This window comes from Harpia harpyja, chromosome 21, assembly GCF_026419915.1.
Source record: "Harpia harpyja isolate bHarHar1 chromosome 21, bHarHar1 primary haplotype, whole genome shotgun sequence".
NCBI classification, from domain to species: domain Eukaryota; kingdom Metazoa; phylum Chordata; class Aves; order Accipitriformes; family Accipitridae; genus Harpia; species Harpia harpyja.
This window is the reverse complement of record NC_068960.1, coordinates 8,198,895-8,217,772: the sequence shown is the minus strand read 5'-3', so window position 1 is coordinate 8,217,772 and position 18,878 is coordinate 8,198,895. Positions and strand designations below refer to the sequence as shown.

General features: G+C 42.0%; 1 protein-coding gene across 1 annotated transcript; it reads right to left on the bottom strand.

The window, feature by feature from the left end:
- Positions 1–6,715: 6,715 nt before the first annotated feature.
- Positions 6,716–18,469, bottom strand: TMEM130 (transmembrane protein 130). The gene is made up of 8 exons (XM_052773400.1): positions 18,220–18,469; positions 15,318–15,608; positions 13,334–13,502; positions 12,045–12,214; positions 11,328–11,412; positions 9,207–9,409; positions 8,031–8,143; positions 6,716–7,390 (listed from the first exon to the last, which is right to left on the bottom strand). Exons 1-8 carry the CDS (start codon positions 18,293–18,295, stop codon positions 7,214–7,216), a joined length of 1,284 nt encoding a protein of 427 aa, XP_052629360.1. The 5' UTR covers positions 18,296–18,469; the 3' UTR covers positions 6,716–7,213.
- Positions 18,470–18,878: the final 409 nt, after the last annotated feature.

Sequence of the window (18,878 nt, the reverse complement as noted above, 5' to 3'; positions counted from 1 at the left end):
CACACACACACATATATATGTATATAAAAATAAAAACAGGGGGAGCTCTAGTGCAAACGTTGCCACATACTCTGGAAAGCCAAACGGGGCAGCAGTTAGTACATGAGATGGAGCTGTTGAGTTTTCAAGCAGTACAGTAATGAAAAGCAGACATGCCTCAGAGTCCTGGTCAGCCCTGATGGTGACACCCATGAGAGCCCAATATAGGCCTCAAGGACAATATACCTGGAGAGATGTAATCATTCCCTATTAAAGTGCTCATTGTTTTGGAATTGAAGACATTCTTTACTGATCAAAGAGCTGCCTTTCATTAATCAGTTTCGAAATGAATGAATTTCCAAGTTCCCATTTTTTGCTTTTCTTAGGGGACGTATTTCAAAAGCCTTTTGATCTTTGGTGATAGGTATTTAGTAAAAGGCAGGTACACTTTTACAGAAAGAACCATAGAAGCCTTGTTGTAAAGGGTGACGTATATAAAGCTCTGATCAGAAAACATTCAGAACACGTTCAGCAGGTCCATTGACTTCAGTGGGCCTATGCACGCTCAGAAGGCTGCTCTTGTGCTCGTTCTTTAGCAGGATCAACAGTTTTAAAAGGCAAAACCAGGCTAGTGGTCTGTGGAAAAAAAAAGGGTAATATCTACTGCAAAGGTCAGAAAATATTTATGTGGCATCTTACACTAACAGAGTACAGGCAGCACAAATCTTTACAAATAGGCATCCTGCTGGTCCCAATTGAAATGTAGGAGGCAGTTAGTGTCTCTCAATTGTAAGTGTCATTTGATCCCCAGGGAGGCATTTAATGGATGATATTTCCCTACTGAGAGTCCTGTCTTTTCTTTCTGTACTTCATTAGTAATAGCTGAGGGTCCTCCTGTTCATAAAAAATGTATGCATTGCTTACCTGATTTTTTCACATACTGTATTATGAAAAAGGATGTCATTGCTAAAGAACTAAATAGAATACCTGACCTTTAATTACACGGTGTCTTCCTGTCTGCAGGCAGGTTTTCCCCACTACTTACTACCAAGCTGAAGGGAAGGAAAGAACAAAACAGAGAAAAGAGAATAAAACCAGAACAAAATATTGGCTATTTGCAAATCCACTTGCCTCTGGAACTTCCCCCCTCCCCATCTAAGCTGCATGGCCTGGATTGGTCTCAAGGATACTTCAGAATGCAACTCCTATCTGTGGTGAGATATCTATGGGAAATGGATGCCTCAATCCTGCAGAGGTGGACCTGTGACATGAAACACTCATCTTACTGAGTATGAATAATTTTATCCATAAGTGAAATCTTGCAGTTGTTTGACAGGGTAGAGCATTACTATCCTACTGCTGTTAGAGGGAGAAAAAAATTGCAAGTAAGAACTCAAAATACCAGAAGTAGATCTACCTGGAATAATTTCAGATTCAAAACTCAAGCTGTAACAAAAATCCAAGTCTTTCACTGGTGGCTCAGGGGGAATATATTGACTCATCTCTCTCCCCTAGGATCAGGGGCTGCCATTCATTTTCTCATACTGTCTTGGTTGACTACTCTCCTATTTTCTCACAATGTTTTAACTCAAACGTTGAGTTAAACCTTGATCAACTCCACAATATATAGATTATTTAGTAACAGAAATACATTTTTTTAATTGGTCTAATTAAATACAATAAAACACTTTAACAGGCAAATATAGAGCCTCCCAGGAACTGCTCTGTGTTGTTGGGGTTCAGTTCAGAAACGCAGCTCTATCTGCCTTTACAGCTGCAGCATTCCTGCATAGGGCACTCGCCTGGGGTGGCAGAGAACACGCTGCGCTCCCTGTCATAAACCAGTCCTGTTTGTCCCCTGTGACCCATGAAAATGCTCTGGATTCATTGCAAGGGTGAATGGCAAGCAAATCGATTGCACGTGGAAAAAATCCGATAGTGGTCTAAGAAATTATTTTTGCATTTGACACCAGCTCTCCAGATGCAGGTGCTTACTGTAGGCCGTTTGATGTGGTCCTGAGAACTGGACTCTCCCATGGAAGCGAGGCTGCTTATCTTTCCTTCGGACCCTTTCCACCACCTCAAGGAGCTGATCCTCCAAGTCTGCTCCCGCATTTGTACTTAATCACATGTTTAGTGCTTTGCTGAAGCAAAATCAAAGTGGCCGGTTTCAATATTGGCTTCGTTTTGTTAAATTGAGCATGTTGTGTTTTGTTACATAGCTTGGGCTGGTGAGAGAAATCCATTAAACTTGAAGTTAATTGGTATGGGAAGACTGTAACTTATCAAGATTGCCTGAATGAAATAATGGCATTGCTATTTAACTAGCAAGTGTATTTGGATTTTTTAGATTATTTTTTCCTTTTTAATTTAATTCAAAATATTATAAGTACTTTGCATATAATGAAAGAAGATTAGATTAAGAACAGGAAACTGAAAAGATATTAAAAACTTATGGCGTAATATTTATTTTTTTTGCTATTAAGTACATGCTGTTGATCAGATAAGAGAGCTTTTATTGATGTGGCCTGTTCTCATTTTGTATCTAAATTGTAGCTGAAAAGATGCTTTAAATGATAGACTCCTAATTTATATTACCAGGAAGGACTGAACTTACAGAACTATTAAACCATAATGTGCCTGTTTGTTGCTTCTTCTGCTTCCCTGTTTCTGAGACCTTCCACTGAAGCAATGGGGACCTACAGGTAATTTCAAGAAACGTTTACACTAAGCTGTGTTTTATACTGTGGGCTGCTTTCTTCTTCATTTGCCTTAATTTAAGATAAGTCACTGTAGATTGAAACTTCACAGTTACTCTCTTTTATGGAAGAAGATACTGCTTTCATTCACAGGAATGCTCCAAGTCCCACCAGTTTCTAATCACGCAGCATGTGTCCCACTGACGTAAGGGACTGTGGAGTCCGTTACGTAAGGGTGTTGTCACGTCAAGTGCATTGAATAATGTACAGAAAGTTCTCTCCCAGGAGTGTTACTGCCTGTGCAACTTGCTCGGTCTGTCTGTCCATCCATCCATCACCTTCCAGCGAGAGATGGAGGGCTCACCCCATGGTGGGGCAAGTGTTTCTGTGCGTAGTGGCCGACACTGAGTCATTTCTCATAGTTGCTTGGGGTGGCACCCAAAACTACGGTACTTGTCTTGCGAATAATATCCATCTTTTACCGAATCTGGTTGTGCATTTAGCTTGCATACCACAGCGAGGCGTGCGTAAAAATATTCACTGAAAGTCTTACCAGTGGCTCACGCCTGCCATTGTGGGAGTGTGAAGATTGTGGCAATATTCTTGTGCAGTGGGAGACACCTGCTGTGCAGTCTACAAATCGCAACTCCACACTGCTTCTGCTATGCCCAGGCTCCTCGTTACAGCTACGGCAGGCAGGCGTGATATCTAAGTTGGTGTCTGTAAAAGGCAACCTGAATGTGGTGCTTACCTCACTCCACCAACTGTGAAAAGAACCAAGATTAGGTAGATGGTCCGCATGGTTCCTTAATCTTTTTAATCTTGAATTTTATGCAGGCATCTACACCTGCCTCTGCACGAGCAAGCTCCGTATCTCTATGTGGCTCCCTTTTGCCTCCTGTGAATGGTGATAATATCACTCCCCTGCCTCCCAGGACTGCTGTGAGTAAATGCATTAAATATTTATTTGGCTGGGGTAGTGTTTCACTAGTGCTCTAGTATAATTTGCTTTTGCAGTTGTGTCAGTTGTTGTACAACTATGGTATTTTGTACAAAACCCACTATGTGCTGCGACTGCTGTCTTTCTGCACACTGCTGTAGGAATTACACACGCTGGTGATGAGCATACCCATCTCTGAAAGAAGTTTCTGGAACTTCTGCATTCCCCACGTTGCTGGCTGCAATTTAAAAATCTACATTTGTAGTGCTCGGTGTGCTGTCAAAGCTGAGATCTGCAGGATTTAAACAATTTTGTGACAGCTGCAGGATAGCACTTCAGTTTCCATGGAAACTGGCACTGGCTCTCCAAATCAAGGTGAAGTGTTGGCTGATTATCTAATAATAACGCTGAGCATTTAAATATGAAGTTCTTCACCTTCCTCTTGCTGAAACAATTTCCATTCCTACCGCATCCAGGAAACGCAATAGAGGTCCTGCGAACTCAAACTGTTGTCACAGCTTGGGCTGTGTCATCTACTTTTCAGAGATGAAAGACAGAATTCAGCCTTGACCTGTTCAGCCACTGAGCCTTATGCTCTGCTGTTAAGATAAAGGGCTAATTTGTCCCCACATCTACTGCATAAACTGGTACCATTGTTTGTATGACAAATTACAGAATAACAGAAGTTCTTTTGCTTTACTGTGTGTTTTTATACTATGCCTTTCCAGAACATTTTTGTCTTCAAATGCATTTCCTTGTAAATAATTCTCATTGCACAAACTTCTTATCTGCTCACACTCTTGCTTATCACGTGGATTTAATTGCACTTTGGCTTTGCACTCACCAGACTCTTGTTTTGAATCAGTGAGTTTCATCGTTTTGCTGAACATTCCTTTTTCCAGGTCATTGATTTCTAAGGTTAACAAAATGAATCCTCCTGCTGATCCTTGTTACGTCCCACTAATCTCCTTGCTATATCCTGAACCGCTCAATTACCTTTTGTCTTCAATTTCAGAGACATTCATTGAACCCACAGATCAGTCTTTTGTGCAGGAAGCAGTTTCATATTGGATTCAGGAACATGCTCGTGTGAATATTTCTCATACTTATACCTCAATTTGTTAAGGTTGTTTAAATTTTCTTGGTTAATTTGCTTCTTGACATGTCCTTTTAAGTGTACTTTCTCCACTACTTATTTTTTGCAAGAGATGTCTTTCTTTCTAACCTCTATTCTTTTCCATCTGCTCTTGAATAATATCTTTTACTATTTGATAGTCTTGACTTTCCACTTTGCAGCACTTTATCTTTTCCACCCTTCTGAATCATTTGACTCCTTTGCCATCCTTTGTTTATTTTAGGCAGAGAATAAGAGCCAATATTATTCTGAAGGACGTTTGCTCAGTTTTCCTCAGTAAGAAATTGGGGATTTTCTTAGGCCTGTCTTTCATATCACTAACTCCATGTCCTTCTTTTTTTTGACTGGAGGCTGATACCCACTTTAGCCAGGTTTGGCATGATCAGTTGTATCTCAACTTGGATGTACTGGGGGGAGCACGGAGGCACAAACCCAAAGAAGCAATGTTCGTGGCCTAACACCCCATGATACCCTTTGAATCAGCTGGGTATTAATGGAAAATGGGGCAGAGCATAGGTCTCACTCCTTTGATATGATCTTCCTCCAACCCAAATGACCCCGGTTTCAGGTACCTGTAACTGAGTCTGCTCTCATAGTTATTGTCTTTGCTAGGAGTGCAATATGGAGAAGAGAGGGCTTTTTACACGTTGATTGGTGTGCCAAGGGGTTCTCTTTACGTGTATTATAGCAGCAAGGGCCACATGTCTGTCACAAACATAGTAAAAGAAGAAGCCCAAACTAAACTTCTGGCTGCAGGGAGCCACTGTGCACTCTGTCTAGGGCCACCGTCACTCTGAGTTGCCTTTTTCACATCGGAAACCTGTTATTTCCAGTGCCCAAGGACCATGTAGCCATTTACAGAACACACTGACATCCCAGAACAAGTCACGTTACCTTTGGCAGTGGCTCAGATGTCTGGGATCTTGGGAATAAGCAATAAAACTGAAGCTCTCGAGAGCAATAGCTTCTTTGCTAAGGAGAGGCACATTTTTAACGTGACTGAATATGACTGAAGATAAGAGTTTGACACCAGAGCACTGAGAAGGAATACAAACGACACCACTCCTAATCAACAAGCCTGCTTATAAATACAATTTCTCTTTAGAAAAAAAGCCAAAAGAAGTTCTGCCTTGGAAAGTACTTTTTGACAAAAACTTGGTTTTACTGGATCATTTGTTATCTTAGATGATCCTATTCTATTTTGAATGTATCAAGTTAATTAAAAAAGCCCTTCTGAGGTCATGTAATTTTGTTCACAGAGGACCTGAAGCTCTGGGCTTCTCTGACGAAATGTAGAAGTTGAATGTGTGAGATGAACACTCCGAAAACCTCATGGTAAATCCCCTCACATTTGGACAATTCTCTCCCAATCAGCGCATTTGAGAAATTATGGCATACCTGAAAAACCAAAAGCCCCCAATACCCATAGGCTTTAAATCAGAGGTGGGGAAAGCATGTCACATTTAAAAAAAGAAATGGCCACAAAGGCACTTTTGTTTAAAAGCCTCCAGGGTACTCTGAAATGCCTCGTAGCAGGGGGCAAAGCCTGACTGAGCAGGAAGCTGATAGTCGAAGATAGTCTGCAACAGGCATGGCGTTTATACAGCCTTGAACATTGACTGTGAATTTGAATTGAATATGTTTTGCTGAGCAGCTTTGAGCTACTGGTTGTTGCATTTTTTGGAAGAGGAGCTTTGGTGACTAGCCGGGTAGTAATATGAGAAAGATAAGAAGAATGAACAGGCTGAAAAAAAAAACCCACCTACTTATACAGATTAGAGTGGTGTACTACTTCACAAAGTGTTGGAAATGTGTAGTCTTCTACAGCATGTGCTGCAATCCCGCCAAAATACTGCTAGCAGCTCGCTCTCCACGAGCAGGTCACCAGCCACTACAGTCCCACAGAAGCCCATTAGCTTAAAAAGGGGCTCTTTTAAGACAGGAGTGAAAAAGACAACACAATTAGGTAGTCTGGTTCATTGGAAGCACCTAGGCCATTCTCAACCTGGACAAGTCAGTTCCTTTTTAGAACAAATACACATTCAACAGCATTTTGGGTGACTTCCGTTTCCAGTAATATTGTTGTAACATAGGAAAGAGAGGTATGTTTGTCTTAAGCATTTTCTTATTTGAAACAGCAGAAGGAACAGAGAAATTACAAGAGGTAGTGAGTTTAGCAAACCTGCACATAAAACAATCTTTCATAAGAATAAAATGCTGCATTTACAACTGTAAGTGTATACACCCATATAATTTAAAAATACAAAGCTACTTTTACTGTGTTTCAGGGCTTGCTCTTTTTTAGTTCAAAGAATGAAACGATCAAGTGCTGGACTTAAAGTGGTTAATCTCATTGCATTGGCAAAACCAAACCATTCATGCAGCACTGGGCTTTTAACTCATCTTAAGTGAGAAAGTTAAAACTCAGCAGTTAGTGTAACCAAAGTGCAATTGTGTTCTTCACACTGTGTACATTTTGACTGGCTTATAAAAAGAACGTAGAAGTTCATGACTCTCCCTGGCAGCTTCTTGAGATGACCGAAGAAAACATGATCTGCAACATATTTGGCCACAGCCTGACTCCGAATGAGAAGACAGTTTTTTATCAGACAGTGGAGAAAAGTCGAAGTCAGCTACCTGGAAAAGGAACATCAGAGAGATCATTTTTAATTCGGGTCCTCCTGGCTCATAGCTCATAGGCAGTCTCTCTAGAGGTACATTATTCATATTATGGCATGATGTAAAGTGTATTAGGTACTTTCCAAAGGGCCATGAAAGCTACTTTTGATTTAGGAGCTCATGCTTATTACAAATACAATAACGTAGCAAGTGAAAGCTACACCAGAGGTGGAAGGGAGCTGGGGAGATAAAGGTCACATACTAGAGTCAGGTGACAATTTAGTGCAGCTTTAGGTAACATACCGACCCTTTTTTACTATCCTATATCCTCTCTCACTACCCCACTGCTTTCCTTCGTGTAACCACTGTGAGGTAGATCGTCTGGAAGGGGTATTTCAATGCAAGCATCTGCTTGGGAATATTAACAAACCACCCATGATAGCCCTGGCAACTTGAATTTGTTATAGTTCTCCACAACAAGCCAGAAGCATGCCTGTTGCTTAAAGTGTTGTTTGCCTACACTGTTCAGATTTTTTCATGGAACGGATCAAACATACCAGGGAAATACTCCCTCCTGCCCTGTTTGGGGATTAAAGAAGGGAGATGGCTGAAAGGTATCTCATTGCTATCTCAGCTCAAAGTACGAGCAACTGAATACCTCCACGAGATCTTTTTGTTGTGTGTTACTTCGAAAGGTCGTGTACAGCACCAGTCCTAGCATCACTGAAACCAGAGCGATGCAGAGCAGGACAAAGAAAGCCGGGTGGATCCCTAGGAAAAAGCACAAGGGCACATTCGTGGAGTGGTACAATACACTGAGAAGGTGCAACAGTGAGAAGGAAATAACGTTTTAGAAGAAGTTTTTGTATTTTTAGAACAAAGGACATGTGTGTAACAAGGGATAAATTTTTCAGCCCAGATCACTTCAGGTCTGTCTGAAATCTCAGAAGTGGGAATGTGGGGTTGTGAGGTTGTAAGGGTCTTTCCCTTTTTACCCCTCTTTTCCCTTGAACAGCTTAAAAAACCCCACCTGGTTACATATGTTAGCCCTAACTCACCAGAGTGTTTGTACCTCTGTGGTACCCCAAGAGGATAGGAAGGAACCTCATCTTCACAACAGCTAGCAGTCTCCAGCAAAGAGGATTTGCACACTTAGCCCTGAGTGCACACCACTCACACTGCCTTCTGGAGTGAGCTGCCCTGTCTGTATACAAGTGCTGGCCCACAGTGAGATGGTATAACCGTTCTGTATCACAGCCAGGCTGTCCTCTGGTCAGGTCCTCTTCACTTGGCCACCTAAACACTTTCTCAGATGATTCAGGGACCCAAAAGGGGTATGTGTGAGCAAGCATGGGGGAGCCAGCAGGGATTGCTGGCTGAGGGACAGAAACCTGTAATGAAATGGAGGCCTAGAAAAATCTTCCCGTAAAAAAACGCTATAACTAAACAAAAAGAAGAATTGAGACGGCTTAATTAAGGGAATGTTACAGACATATATGTTTTCCTAGTTATCCTCTCTAACTACAAGAGCCAGATTATTTAAACTGAAAAATATGTAACTTAAGTAACTCAGCCTTCTCAGGAAACTCATTAACTTCAAGACACTCTTGAGACCTAAGGGTTCAGCAGGATGCAAGAAGATCAGAGCAATTAGAGTAGGCGCATTATAGGCTCTCCTTTCTCTTCCTCCTTCCTATGCTTTTAGGGATCTATACCAGTTTCCAGAAACCTCATCTGCAGGCTGGTTAATCCATAATTGTCCCTGACATGTTTGAGACTGTTGGTTCCCTGACAGGTGGGAATCTCCGTGCTGCTCAGACTAGCTGCTCCTCACCTGTTGGCCACACTTTTATTTCGTGGTACGTCTGCAGCATCGTCACACCGTTCTCCACTCTGACACTGAGGCAATACTGTCCAGCATCACTGAAGGTATGGCTGAGATTGTAGCAGGAGCCATTAATCACCACCAGATGGCATTTTTCACCTTCAAGTGGAATGCACTCGGACTTTATAAGCCAGCATAACGCTAGTGGTGGGCTGAAATGACAAGAGCAAAAAGAAAAAAAAAAAAAAAAAAAAAAGTGAAAACTTTTTGCAAAAATTTTAGCTAAGAGCTGATGAATCACTTGGTTAAAATAGCGTAATAGTTTTGAAAATAATGAAGTTAATCTAAATACAAATAGAGAAGTAATTAACCGCACAATTGTTTGGTTTATAGCATTTGTCAAATGAAAAAGTTCTTTGTGATGCTTCTATAAAAGCAAGCCTTTCAGCTGAGAGCTAAACACCTGCGTGGGTCATAGGCAGGCCATTGTATGTAGGAAACCCCATAGTCCTTCTCCAATAAAGGTAAAAGGAATCTTTTTTTCCTGCACTTCCAAGAGAGTATAAGTTGTTTTTTCTTTGTTCTTCTCACACAGAAGAAATCACTGTCTGTGCTACTGAAGCACACCCAAGACTTTTCTGATTAAAAAACCCCCACAACCAAATGGAAAGCATGTAAGATGAGCTCTGTACAATGGACTAATAGCTAGAAAAGGTAAATAAATTGCAAGGATCACAATACTCCCTTACAATAACAAAAAGGTTTTCATTTGCTGTCAGGCAATCTAGGTGCAATCCACTTTATGGCCATGTGTCTTCTCACTATGTCTAGCTGATGCCTTTTATTTACATTTTCGGACTGTTGTTCCAACTAATTCTGCTTGGACTCACCTTAGGCACTACGGACTTTGATTCTGACAACAGAGAGCGCTTTTCTTTACCCCATCTTACTAGTATTTTGTTCCTTATCTCTCTAGGACATTCTCTGCTAAAGAAAGCATCATGTTTATATGTTTAGCTCATTTTCCAGCTTCGTTTTTGATAACCCATCTCTCAAGCCTTTGTCATTGCTTCTCTATCACAAACTCCCATTGCATCAGTCCCAGCCCTGTGGCTAGGAGGTTAGGTCTGGCAAACATTGTCCATTCTAAAACCAAGCCTGCTTTTAGGGATCTCAGGTTTGCCTGTAATGGGTTTTGGCTGTTCATATTTACTGGTGTGCCATCTCCAGTTTCCACTCCTGCCAATGCGCCATTCAATTTCTGAATGCAAACTATGCTGCTTTGTCTATTGGGACTATTTATGCTTTTGGCAAACAACTGTGCTGGGTGCTGCTCACTCCATCCTACTTCCCTATTAACAGCCCTACTCTTTTTTTTTTTTTTTTTTTTTTTTTTTAAAATCCAGCGTTAGCCTAAACAGCTCCCAGTAGCAGAACGTGAAAGCGTCACTCTTCTGGAGAATAAATGACTTCTGTGGTCATGGAATTTTTATGGTGAAGGAGCTTTCCTGAGTGTTTCAATGGTATTTAAAATGCTTCTGCCATACAAAAAAAACTCTGATGTGTTCTAAATACTGTAGCTTGTGCTAGGATCGAGGTGCTTGTGACTCTCCTATATTCCTATAATCCTCACTGCATGGAGCCTCTCTGTTTTATTCATCTTATGGCAATCTTAACTTTGCCAAAATTATTCCCCAAACCCATTAGTCCCATGTGCCAGCCAAGGATCACTGCTATGCAACAGGACTCTGAATACAGTTTAATTTAATGGTGGGGAAATTGGTCAAGGAGAAAAATTCAAAAGGAAGTTTTAAAATGTAATTTTTCCCACTATCTTTCTCTGGCTAGTTCTCTTTTAACATTCTCTTCACAAAGATATAAAAATAACATTTGCTTTATATAGGAGGATTCTACTTTTCTGTAAAGATGCAGGCTCTTTCAGGCTCTTAGAGTTCATGGTATTTCAAGTCAGGAAAATGCAATAGTCAACAGCATTTTGTTCAAAGGAAATTTCTTTTTTGTTTTAACAAACAGTTCTGTGGGCCGCAACTGACTATTTTAAGGAAACGGGGGAAAAACACTTAAATAGACAATGCATTTTGGGGAAAAAAAGTTGTGTTTGCTACTTACGTGCCATTGATATGAAGAGATAAACTCAAGTTTTCCATTACGTGAGTCTCTCTGGAGCCCACTACGTGAATGCTTTTAACAGCATCTGAGAGGAAGAAAAAAAAAGCATATCATACCCCACCTGTAAACTTGAAATTCACTGCTTTTCCAGTGAAGGTTTGTTTTCATAGACTTCACAGATTTTTAGCTCCATCAGTCACACAAATAATAACACTTGCCTCATACCCAGAAAGGAAACCTACCAATAGAGTTGTAAATTTTCTGAATGTTTTGTGATTTCTTTTTAATATGTAATCAACTACTTTATTAATCCTTCACACTTTTACCTCTGTGTTTGTTTACTCCTGAAGCTGATCAAATCAATGAGACTTTCCTAATGCTTATTTTAACTAATTTATTTTTTAGGGATAGCTGATGTAACTCAGACAAATCCTCCCTAAGTTATGGTAAACATTTTACGGTAGGTTTTAAGTGTATGTGAGACTGACAAAAGACAGCAAAACTTTTGATAAATGAAAAAGAAACAGAAGATTTTATATATTTCCCCCTATTTTTTCTGCAGTAGAACAGCGCAATGGAAACTCTTCCTTGAATAATGTTGACCAGTTCTTGCATGTGAAACAGTGCTGAAGTTGCATTGTCACATTAAAGCTAGATTGTATCTGTACATCTATATAGCAAGTTCTGTTTTGAGTATGCAAAATGTTTTATAATTACCTAACAGCTCCAGAGCAGTGGTAAAATCACCAGTTTTCTGCACCATTTCTCTTTCATGTATGATGCTTCCAATTTGCTCCCATTCAGCTATGACTTTCAGATGCACTGTGCGATTCCCCATGGTAGAGCAGTTATAGTAGACAAAGGGTTCCTTGGTAATCTGATAAACTCTGTGTGTAACATGAAAAGATTTAGAATCAAAATTGCCTTTTACCAAGTCCTTGCATATTTCTGATTTAAGAAGGAGCAAGCTTGAATATTTTCTTTATAGACAATGCTACAGTTGGCTGTGATTCTACTTTATGTCCATATCAATGAGGATTAATGTCTGTGGCATTACCAATAAACTACAATCAGTATAAGACCCAGAGTATATTTATGCATTTTTAATCAAAGAAACTAAAGATAATGCTAAAAGAACTCACAAAATGGAACAGGAATAGTCAGTAAATTATGAAAACTACCTTTATAGCAGATGGACTATAAGTTAACTGAAGCACTAAGGTCCAGAGGAGGAGAAGAAAGAAAGAAAGAGAAAGAAAGAAAGAAAAAATATAGTATTCAAAGACTAAAACTTAAATTTCTATTGCATATGCTTATTTGTATTGGACATATATTTGTCCTCAGAGAAGGAAAATAACTGAATGTCTTTTTTCCTCCCTACTGCAGAGTGGCTTAAGGGCTAGATACTACCCATGGTTTTATTTTTGATGGTTATGAGCTATGTTCCCCCCCTGCTTTTTGCTATTGGGTAAGCATTAGGTGTGTGTTAATATGCACCTCCATATTATTTGAGAGACCTATCCACTTTCAAAAGCTCCTCACCCAAGCTGTGGTATATTTATGGGTAGCTGGTCATAGTAATAGCTACTTATTGCCCAACCACAAGTATACTGCTTCCATTCTCCTTAAGCGCACAAATTATTCACATATTCAACAATAACAAACTGCTAATGGAGATTGGCAGGGGTAATGATGTTTTAGAAGAACAATTTACAATAAGTTACTTTTTCCAGTTCATTCAGTTCAGCTCATTGCACACATAGTAATACACCTAAGCATATATTTGAACAAGGAACTTAGGTCTTTAAAACATTACTTTTTTGTGAGTATGCAGTGATTTCTGTGCCAAAGTTTTTGTAATTCACCTGGTTTATATGCTGAGAATGTACCAACTGACAAAGGTGTATGCTTTGTCCTATGATTTAATCAGGATTTTTCTCTAGATAAGCATCTGAATCAGAGCCATCTTGAATACTCATTGAAGCAAATGAAGTAACCACACCTACCCATCTCCAAAATCCCAGTTGTAGACAAATGATGCTGACTTGAAGTAATGACTTGGGTCATGAAGGCAGAAAGAAATCCGGGTCACGGCACCCATGGAGGAACTAGAACCATGAGTGATAAGTCTATTGTCTTCTATCTGGGCAATGGTAAGATTCCCTGTGATAAATTCTGCAGAATAATACGGTGGAAAAAGAATGACAGCATATATCACTTTCATAGCATGCTCTGTGTGAGTATCAAAACATTATTTAAAATGTACTGCATAAGTCTGTCTGTGTCCTAGTCCAAGCGGTTAAGTGTATTTTATATCTATTACTCAGTGTTGTTACACGTGTTAGTGAGGCAGAGAGATTAAACTACTTATTTAGTGCTATACAATAGGTCATGATAAAGCTTCTAATAGAACTAAGAGAAATAATCCTGGACTGATTGAAGTCAGTATCAATTTTTACTATTGATTTAAAAAGAACTGGGATTAACATCAAGTATCTAGATCAAAGGATTGAGAATTAAACCAGTATACACGCCCTTAATGTTTGGGGTGGTGGGTTTTGTTTGTTTGTTTTATGGGTTTTTTATGTTTCTGGTTTTTATTTTTTAGTTTTAGCTACTTCCACAGAAATTAAAATTTGACTACTGTGAATAACAGATATGCTATGTATTGTGAATACATAAAGGGTGAAATTTTGATTTTGATGTCTGCGAGAGATCCTATGCTTGAGTTTGTTTACAAGGACTAGCAAAGGCTGATATAAAAAAACCTCTCTAACCTATGAATGAAGAGGTATTATGATGATACACTTATCAGTGCATTATAAAATTAATAGTGTATTAATTACCAGTAACAGACTCTTACCCTGTTACTGCTTCAGAATGGGGCTGGTAATGTAGAACTAACTGGAGTTGTAGTTTATATGAGTTATTGGCAACTACCTTTAGGTAGGTGCTCTTGCTTGGGGAAGGCACAAAGGTACAGTGGGATCTTACCTTTTACAGCTATAGAAAGCTTCTATCCCTTTTGCTTGTGGCATGAGAACATAAGACAGTGCAAAGTGAAAAAGGAATAAATATATATTCAGCAAGGCAGCAGAGAAAAGATCTCACGTATACTTTTATAAAGACTTATCTAATAAGCTTGGTGTTTCTCAAAGAAAAATCTCAATAGCTGTTCCTCAAAATGTCAGCTATGCCCTATGGTTAGCTCTTTTGTCCTCATGCATGTCCTTAACTTCGGCTGGGAGCTGGGTCTATTTTGGAGTGTATAAGTAGAGCACTGGGACATGGGGTTGGAAGGACGTGATTACTAGTCTCTGAAATAAGGGATTGTGGGAAGCTGTCAAGTGGTATTTCATGTCAACCCCTGTATCAGAGGTTAGGTTAACCATACCGCATCATTGGTCAATTTGTCAAAAAATGCATATTTATGGTTATGAATATTCCCAGTAAGCTGAAATTGCACTTAGCAATATTTGGAAATGCAGCCATGAATTCGCATTTAATTTCAGTTAACTCGGTCAGAACTTTAAAAGAAAATGTAATGGCTCTGTTGTGCTGATGGCCTAAGTTTTTGCTGTGTCATGCAACAGGGAAAATCAGTAGATTGTCACTGCTGCTGGTCATCCTAACTTTAGGACTAGAAATGCTGGGAAGCAGTACAGGAAGCAATGTTTTAGGACTCTGGACATCACCGAACAATGCTGACGTGTGAACTGCAGCTACTGAAGCATCCGGTTTCTAGTTCAGTTTCTCTAAGTGATAGAGGCAGGATCACACTTGCTTCCTGGATGTAGGTAGATTACGGCGTGGCCCAGTTAGTACAATGCCATCCAGACCCACCTTCAATCAAAGGGCTACACCAATCAAACTTTGTTGGCAGAAGCCGTATTTACGCCCGGCTTTCATTTTTCTGATGCTAGCAGAGGCAGCGAGCATCCTGATGTATACTGAATTCCTGAAGGCATGGAGGTTGTAAAGCCATTTTACCTGTAATCTGAAGCACGGTGACATTTCTAGCAACTGGCCGACATAACCAACAGTTTCTATGGGTCACCCAGACAGATACAGGAAAAGTCCCAGGGAATTCACCGGTCACATTAATTACGGAGCTAAACTGCTGCTCAGATTTCTCTATCAGAATCAGAGGAGCATAAATCCAGTTAAAGTGATACAAGTTTGATGCGACGCTGTCATTCTTCATGCTTAGACTGGCATGAATAGTAGCTTGAGCTCCCGTTGTGATGGGACCATTGTTGGTTATTTCCAGACCATACTCTTCTGTGGAAATCAGAAGAAAAAAAAAAACAACCCAAACCTTGTTGTATTACATTTTTGTTTATTTATTTACATATTTTAACTAGTCAGCTGTAGTTATGTGACCCACAATGACACTCATCCCAGCAAACACTTTACCACCTTATTTTTAACCATTTTAAAACCTCGAATAGAAACTGTTGCATGTATATATGAGTTCAAACAAGTAGCATTAAACAACATGTTAGACTGGGTCCTAGAAATGTTAATAGTAGAAGAGAGCTTCAGACTAGAACATCACAAAAAATTTGATGAGGTTTTATAGGCAGAGCTGGGCACTGGCTGTAGGTTCAGTGTCACTAATGATCTAACATGGTCACTAAACTTCCAGCTACTGGAAGAAAGTCAAGCTCAGCTTAAATCTCTCTCCTAAAAAATTGAACTTTCAAACTCAGGTAGGATTTCATCCAATAGATTCCTTGTCAGCTCTGTTCACCCAAAAGTCTCCCCCACCTTCCTCTAACTGAACAAAAGCCCATCAGTACCAGCTTCTTCTTCTCTATGGTCCACCACTGACTTCCTTTTCTAGGAAAGGACCAAAAATCCCAATGTAAATTAAACTTGTACCATACCCTAGTGACAGATCAGCTGCCATCCAGAAGAAGCTGGACAAGCTTGAGAAGTGGGCTCATGTGAACCTCATAAGGTTCAACAAGGCCAAGTGCAAGGTCCTGTACCTGGGTAGGGGCAACCTCTGGTATCAATACTGGCTGGGGGATGAAGGCATTGAGAGCAGCCCTGCAGAGAAAGACTTGGGGGTACTGGTGGATGAAAAGCTGGATGTGAGCTGACAAGGTGTGCTCTCAGTCCAGGAAGCCAACTGTAATCTGGGCTGCATCAAAAGAAGTGTGGCCAGCAGGCAGAGGGAGGTGATTTTTTTATGATGAGGATGGTGAAACACTGGAACAGGTTGCCCAGAGAAATGGTAGATGCCCCATCCCTGGAAACATTCAAGGTCAGGTTGGATGGGGCTCTGAGCAACTTGATCGAGTTAAAGATGCCCCTGCTTATTGCAGGGGGGGGTGGACGAGATGACCTTTAAAGGTCCCTTCCAACCCAAACCATTCTATGATTCTATGAAACGGCAAGGCACGAGAAGTGCAGGACCTGTGATACTGAACCATCCCTGCTGCTGTGGAACACTCATCATTACCTTCTCTGCCACGTTTACACAAGCTACTTACTTCAGCTCTTAAAACTACTGCAATGGGCAGAGCATGAGTGAGGTTGGGTTTTATGGAAAGGATACATTCAATTTTTCCAAAAAATAGCAGTGCAACAAGATTAAATGACCTGCAAGTCTTAAAAACAAACAAACAAAACAACCCCCAAACAAAAGGAAAGGCAACAGCCACTGAAAGTTGTGAACTGGGGTAGAGCTGGGAACAGGATCTGGTTGTTTGCCTCCAACATGGAGCATGTTTCCTCCCTGCATCAGTGCTCTGCCTGGCCATCCTCTCAGCAGCGAGCAAGGGGGCAATGCTAGGCAGAGCAGCAGGGCTGTGGGGGTTCTCATGCTGATGACTTTGCTTCTCCTCTATTTCAGCAGCTGCCAGATTGCTAACAGGGACCTGAATCTTTGAACTTCAGAAGTTGCATTTCTCACTCATCTATGACCTGTAATGCGGAGGCAGCACTGGGGTCAGCTAAGTGCTGTGCTGCCTTTCCTGCACCTATCAGCTTGGGATGGGGTGGAAGGAGAACCCAAAGCATCTACTTAGTGCCTGCATTTTATTTCACAGATTGCGGGTGCTGAGCAAATCCGGATGCAAAAGGATTGTGAGAAATAACTGTAACATTACTGCCTGAGCAAGAACTCCACTCTTCCCATTTCACAACACAAGGAATGGCCCCAAGTTCAGATTTTTGAGTTAATAGAGAAATGCTTATGATGTGATGAAATCTGGCACAGAGAGGTTTCAGGTCTCTAGAAGATTCAGGCTACCCTCTGCTCTGTTTCAGCAGAACTTAGGAAAAATACAGCCAGCTACCTCATGCTTATCTAGCACTTCTCCTTGGAGGTTATCACGGTGCTTTACAAACCAGGGCTATACTGAAGCCCAATAGCTGCATCAGTTGGAGATTAAGCGGCTAACCCAAGGTCACCCAGTGAGTCACCGGCGGAGCAAGATATTTCATCCAATTCAAGGATTTCTTCTACCTTTCCGACCTCTGCAGAATGCAGCACAGCGAGGCTGCCAGAGCAAGAGATAGAGGCTGCCCGGGTGCCTTGTGACCCACGGCGCTGGGTCAGCGGAGGAAGCAGAAGTGCAGCTTTTGGGTTAGGAAGTGCAAAGCAGAAGCCCGGCTCCCCGGGATGCCCCAGCTTTGCTGCGCGCACCGGGGTCGGAGCACCTGAGAATAAAGTCTGGGGAGGGGAGAGGGTGCCCGGAGCTGCCTCCATCCCCCGTCACGGCTAGCAACCCCGGGAAGAGAACCACCACCCCACAAGTAAAGCAGCTCACGCTTGAGGTCTGCCCCCCGCCCCGCCGCCGCGGCTGCCCTCACCCCCCTCGCCCGCAGCCCGGGAGCCGCTTCCCGGCGGCGATGACAGCGCAGACCGGCGGCCCCTTACCTGCCGCCGGGGAGGCGCGGCCGAGCAGCAGCACCAGGCAGGTCAGCAGCAGCACGCTCGGGGCGGCGGGGGCCATGGGCAGGCACCGCCGGGACGGGACGGGGACCGAAACCGGGGCCGGGAGTCGCCGCGCTGAGGCCGGGCGCTGCCCCCGAGGCCGCCCGCGGTACTGCGGCACCTCTGTCCGCGCCCCCGGGACGCTCCCCCGCGGCGGCGCCCAACCAGCCTCTCCCGGGGGAAGTTCCTGCGGGGTTGTGTTGCTAACGTAACGGGCTGCTGCAAAACCGCCGGAGATTTAAAAAAAAAAAAAAAAAAGCACAAATGCTGCCCATCTGCGGAGAGACTGGGCACAGCTCTGAATGGGTGAGCGTTTGGGAAGGAGTCTGTGTTTTGGTTTGGTGGCTGACACGACGAACATGAAGTATTTTTCAGGCTCTGGTGGTGTGAGGACGCCCCAGCCACGGGCAGTTTGGCTGCGGTCGCTCAGCGTCCGGGCGGGCGGCTCGCCGTGAGGAGTCTCTCACGCGAAGCGTGCCATGGGAGCTTCTGGAGAGAGCCAGAAGAGCGGCGGCCCTCACAAACGCAGTGCAGGGTTTTTTTTGTTGTTGTTTGTTTGTTTTGATACTTATTCGAAGCCCTTTCTTACTCCTGGCTGCAAT

Bases quoted from the DNA above. Each gene is read 5' to 3' on its own strand.
- TMEM130 (XM_052773400.1), bottom strand. From the start codon at position 18,295: ATGGCCCCCGCCGCCCCGAGCGTGCTGCTGCTGACCTGCCTGGTGCTG. The intron at 15,609-18,219 runs GTAAGGGGCCGC...TGATTTCCACAG, and splicing joins CCGCGCCTCCCCGGCGGCAG to AAGAGTATGGTCTGGAAATA. The intron at 12,215-13,333 runs GTAGGTGTGGTT...TGTTACACACAG, and splicing joins AACTGGGATTTTGGAGATGG to AGTTTATCAGATTACCAAGG.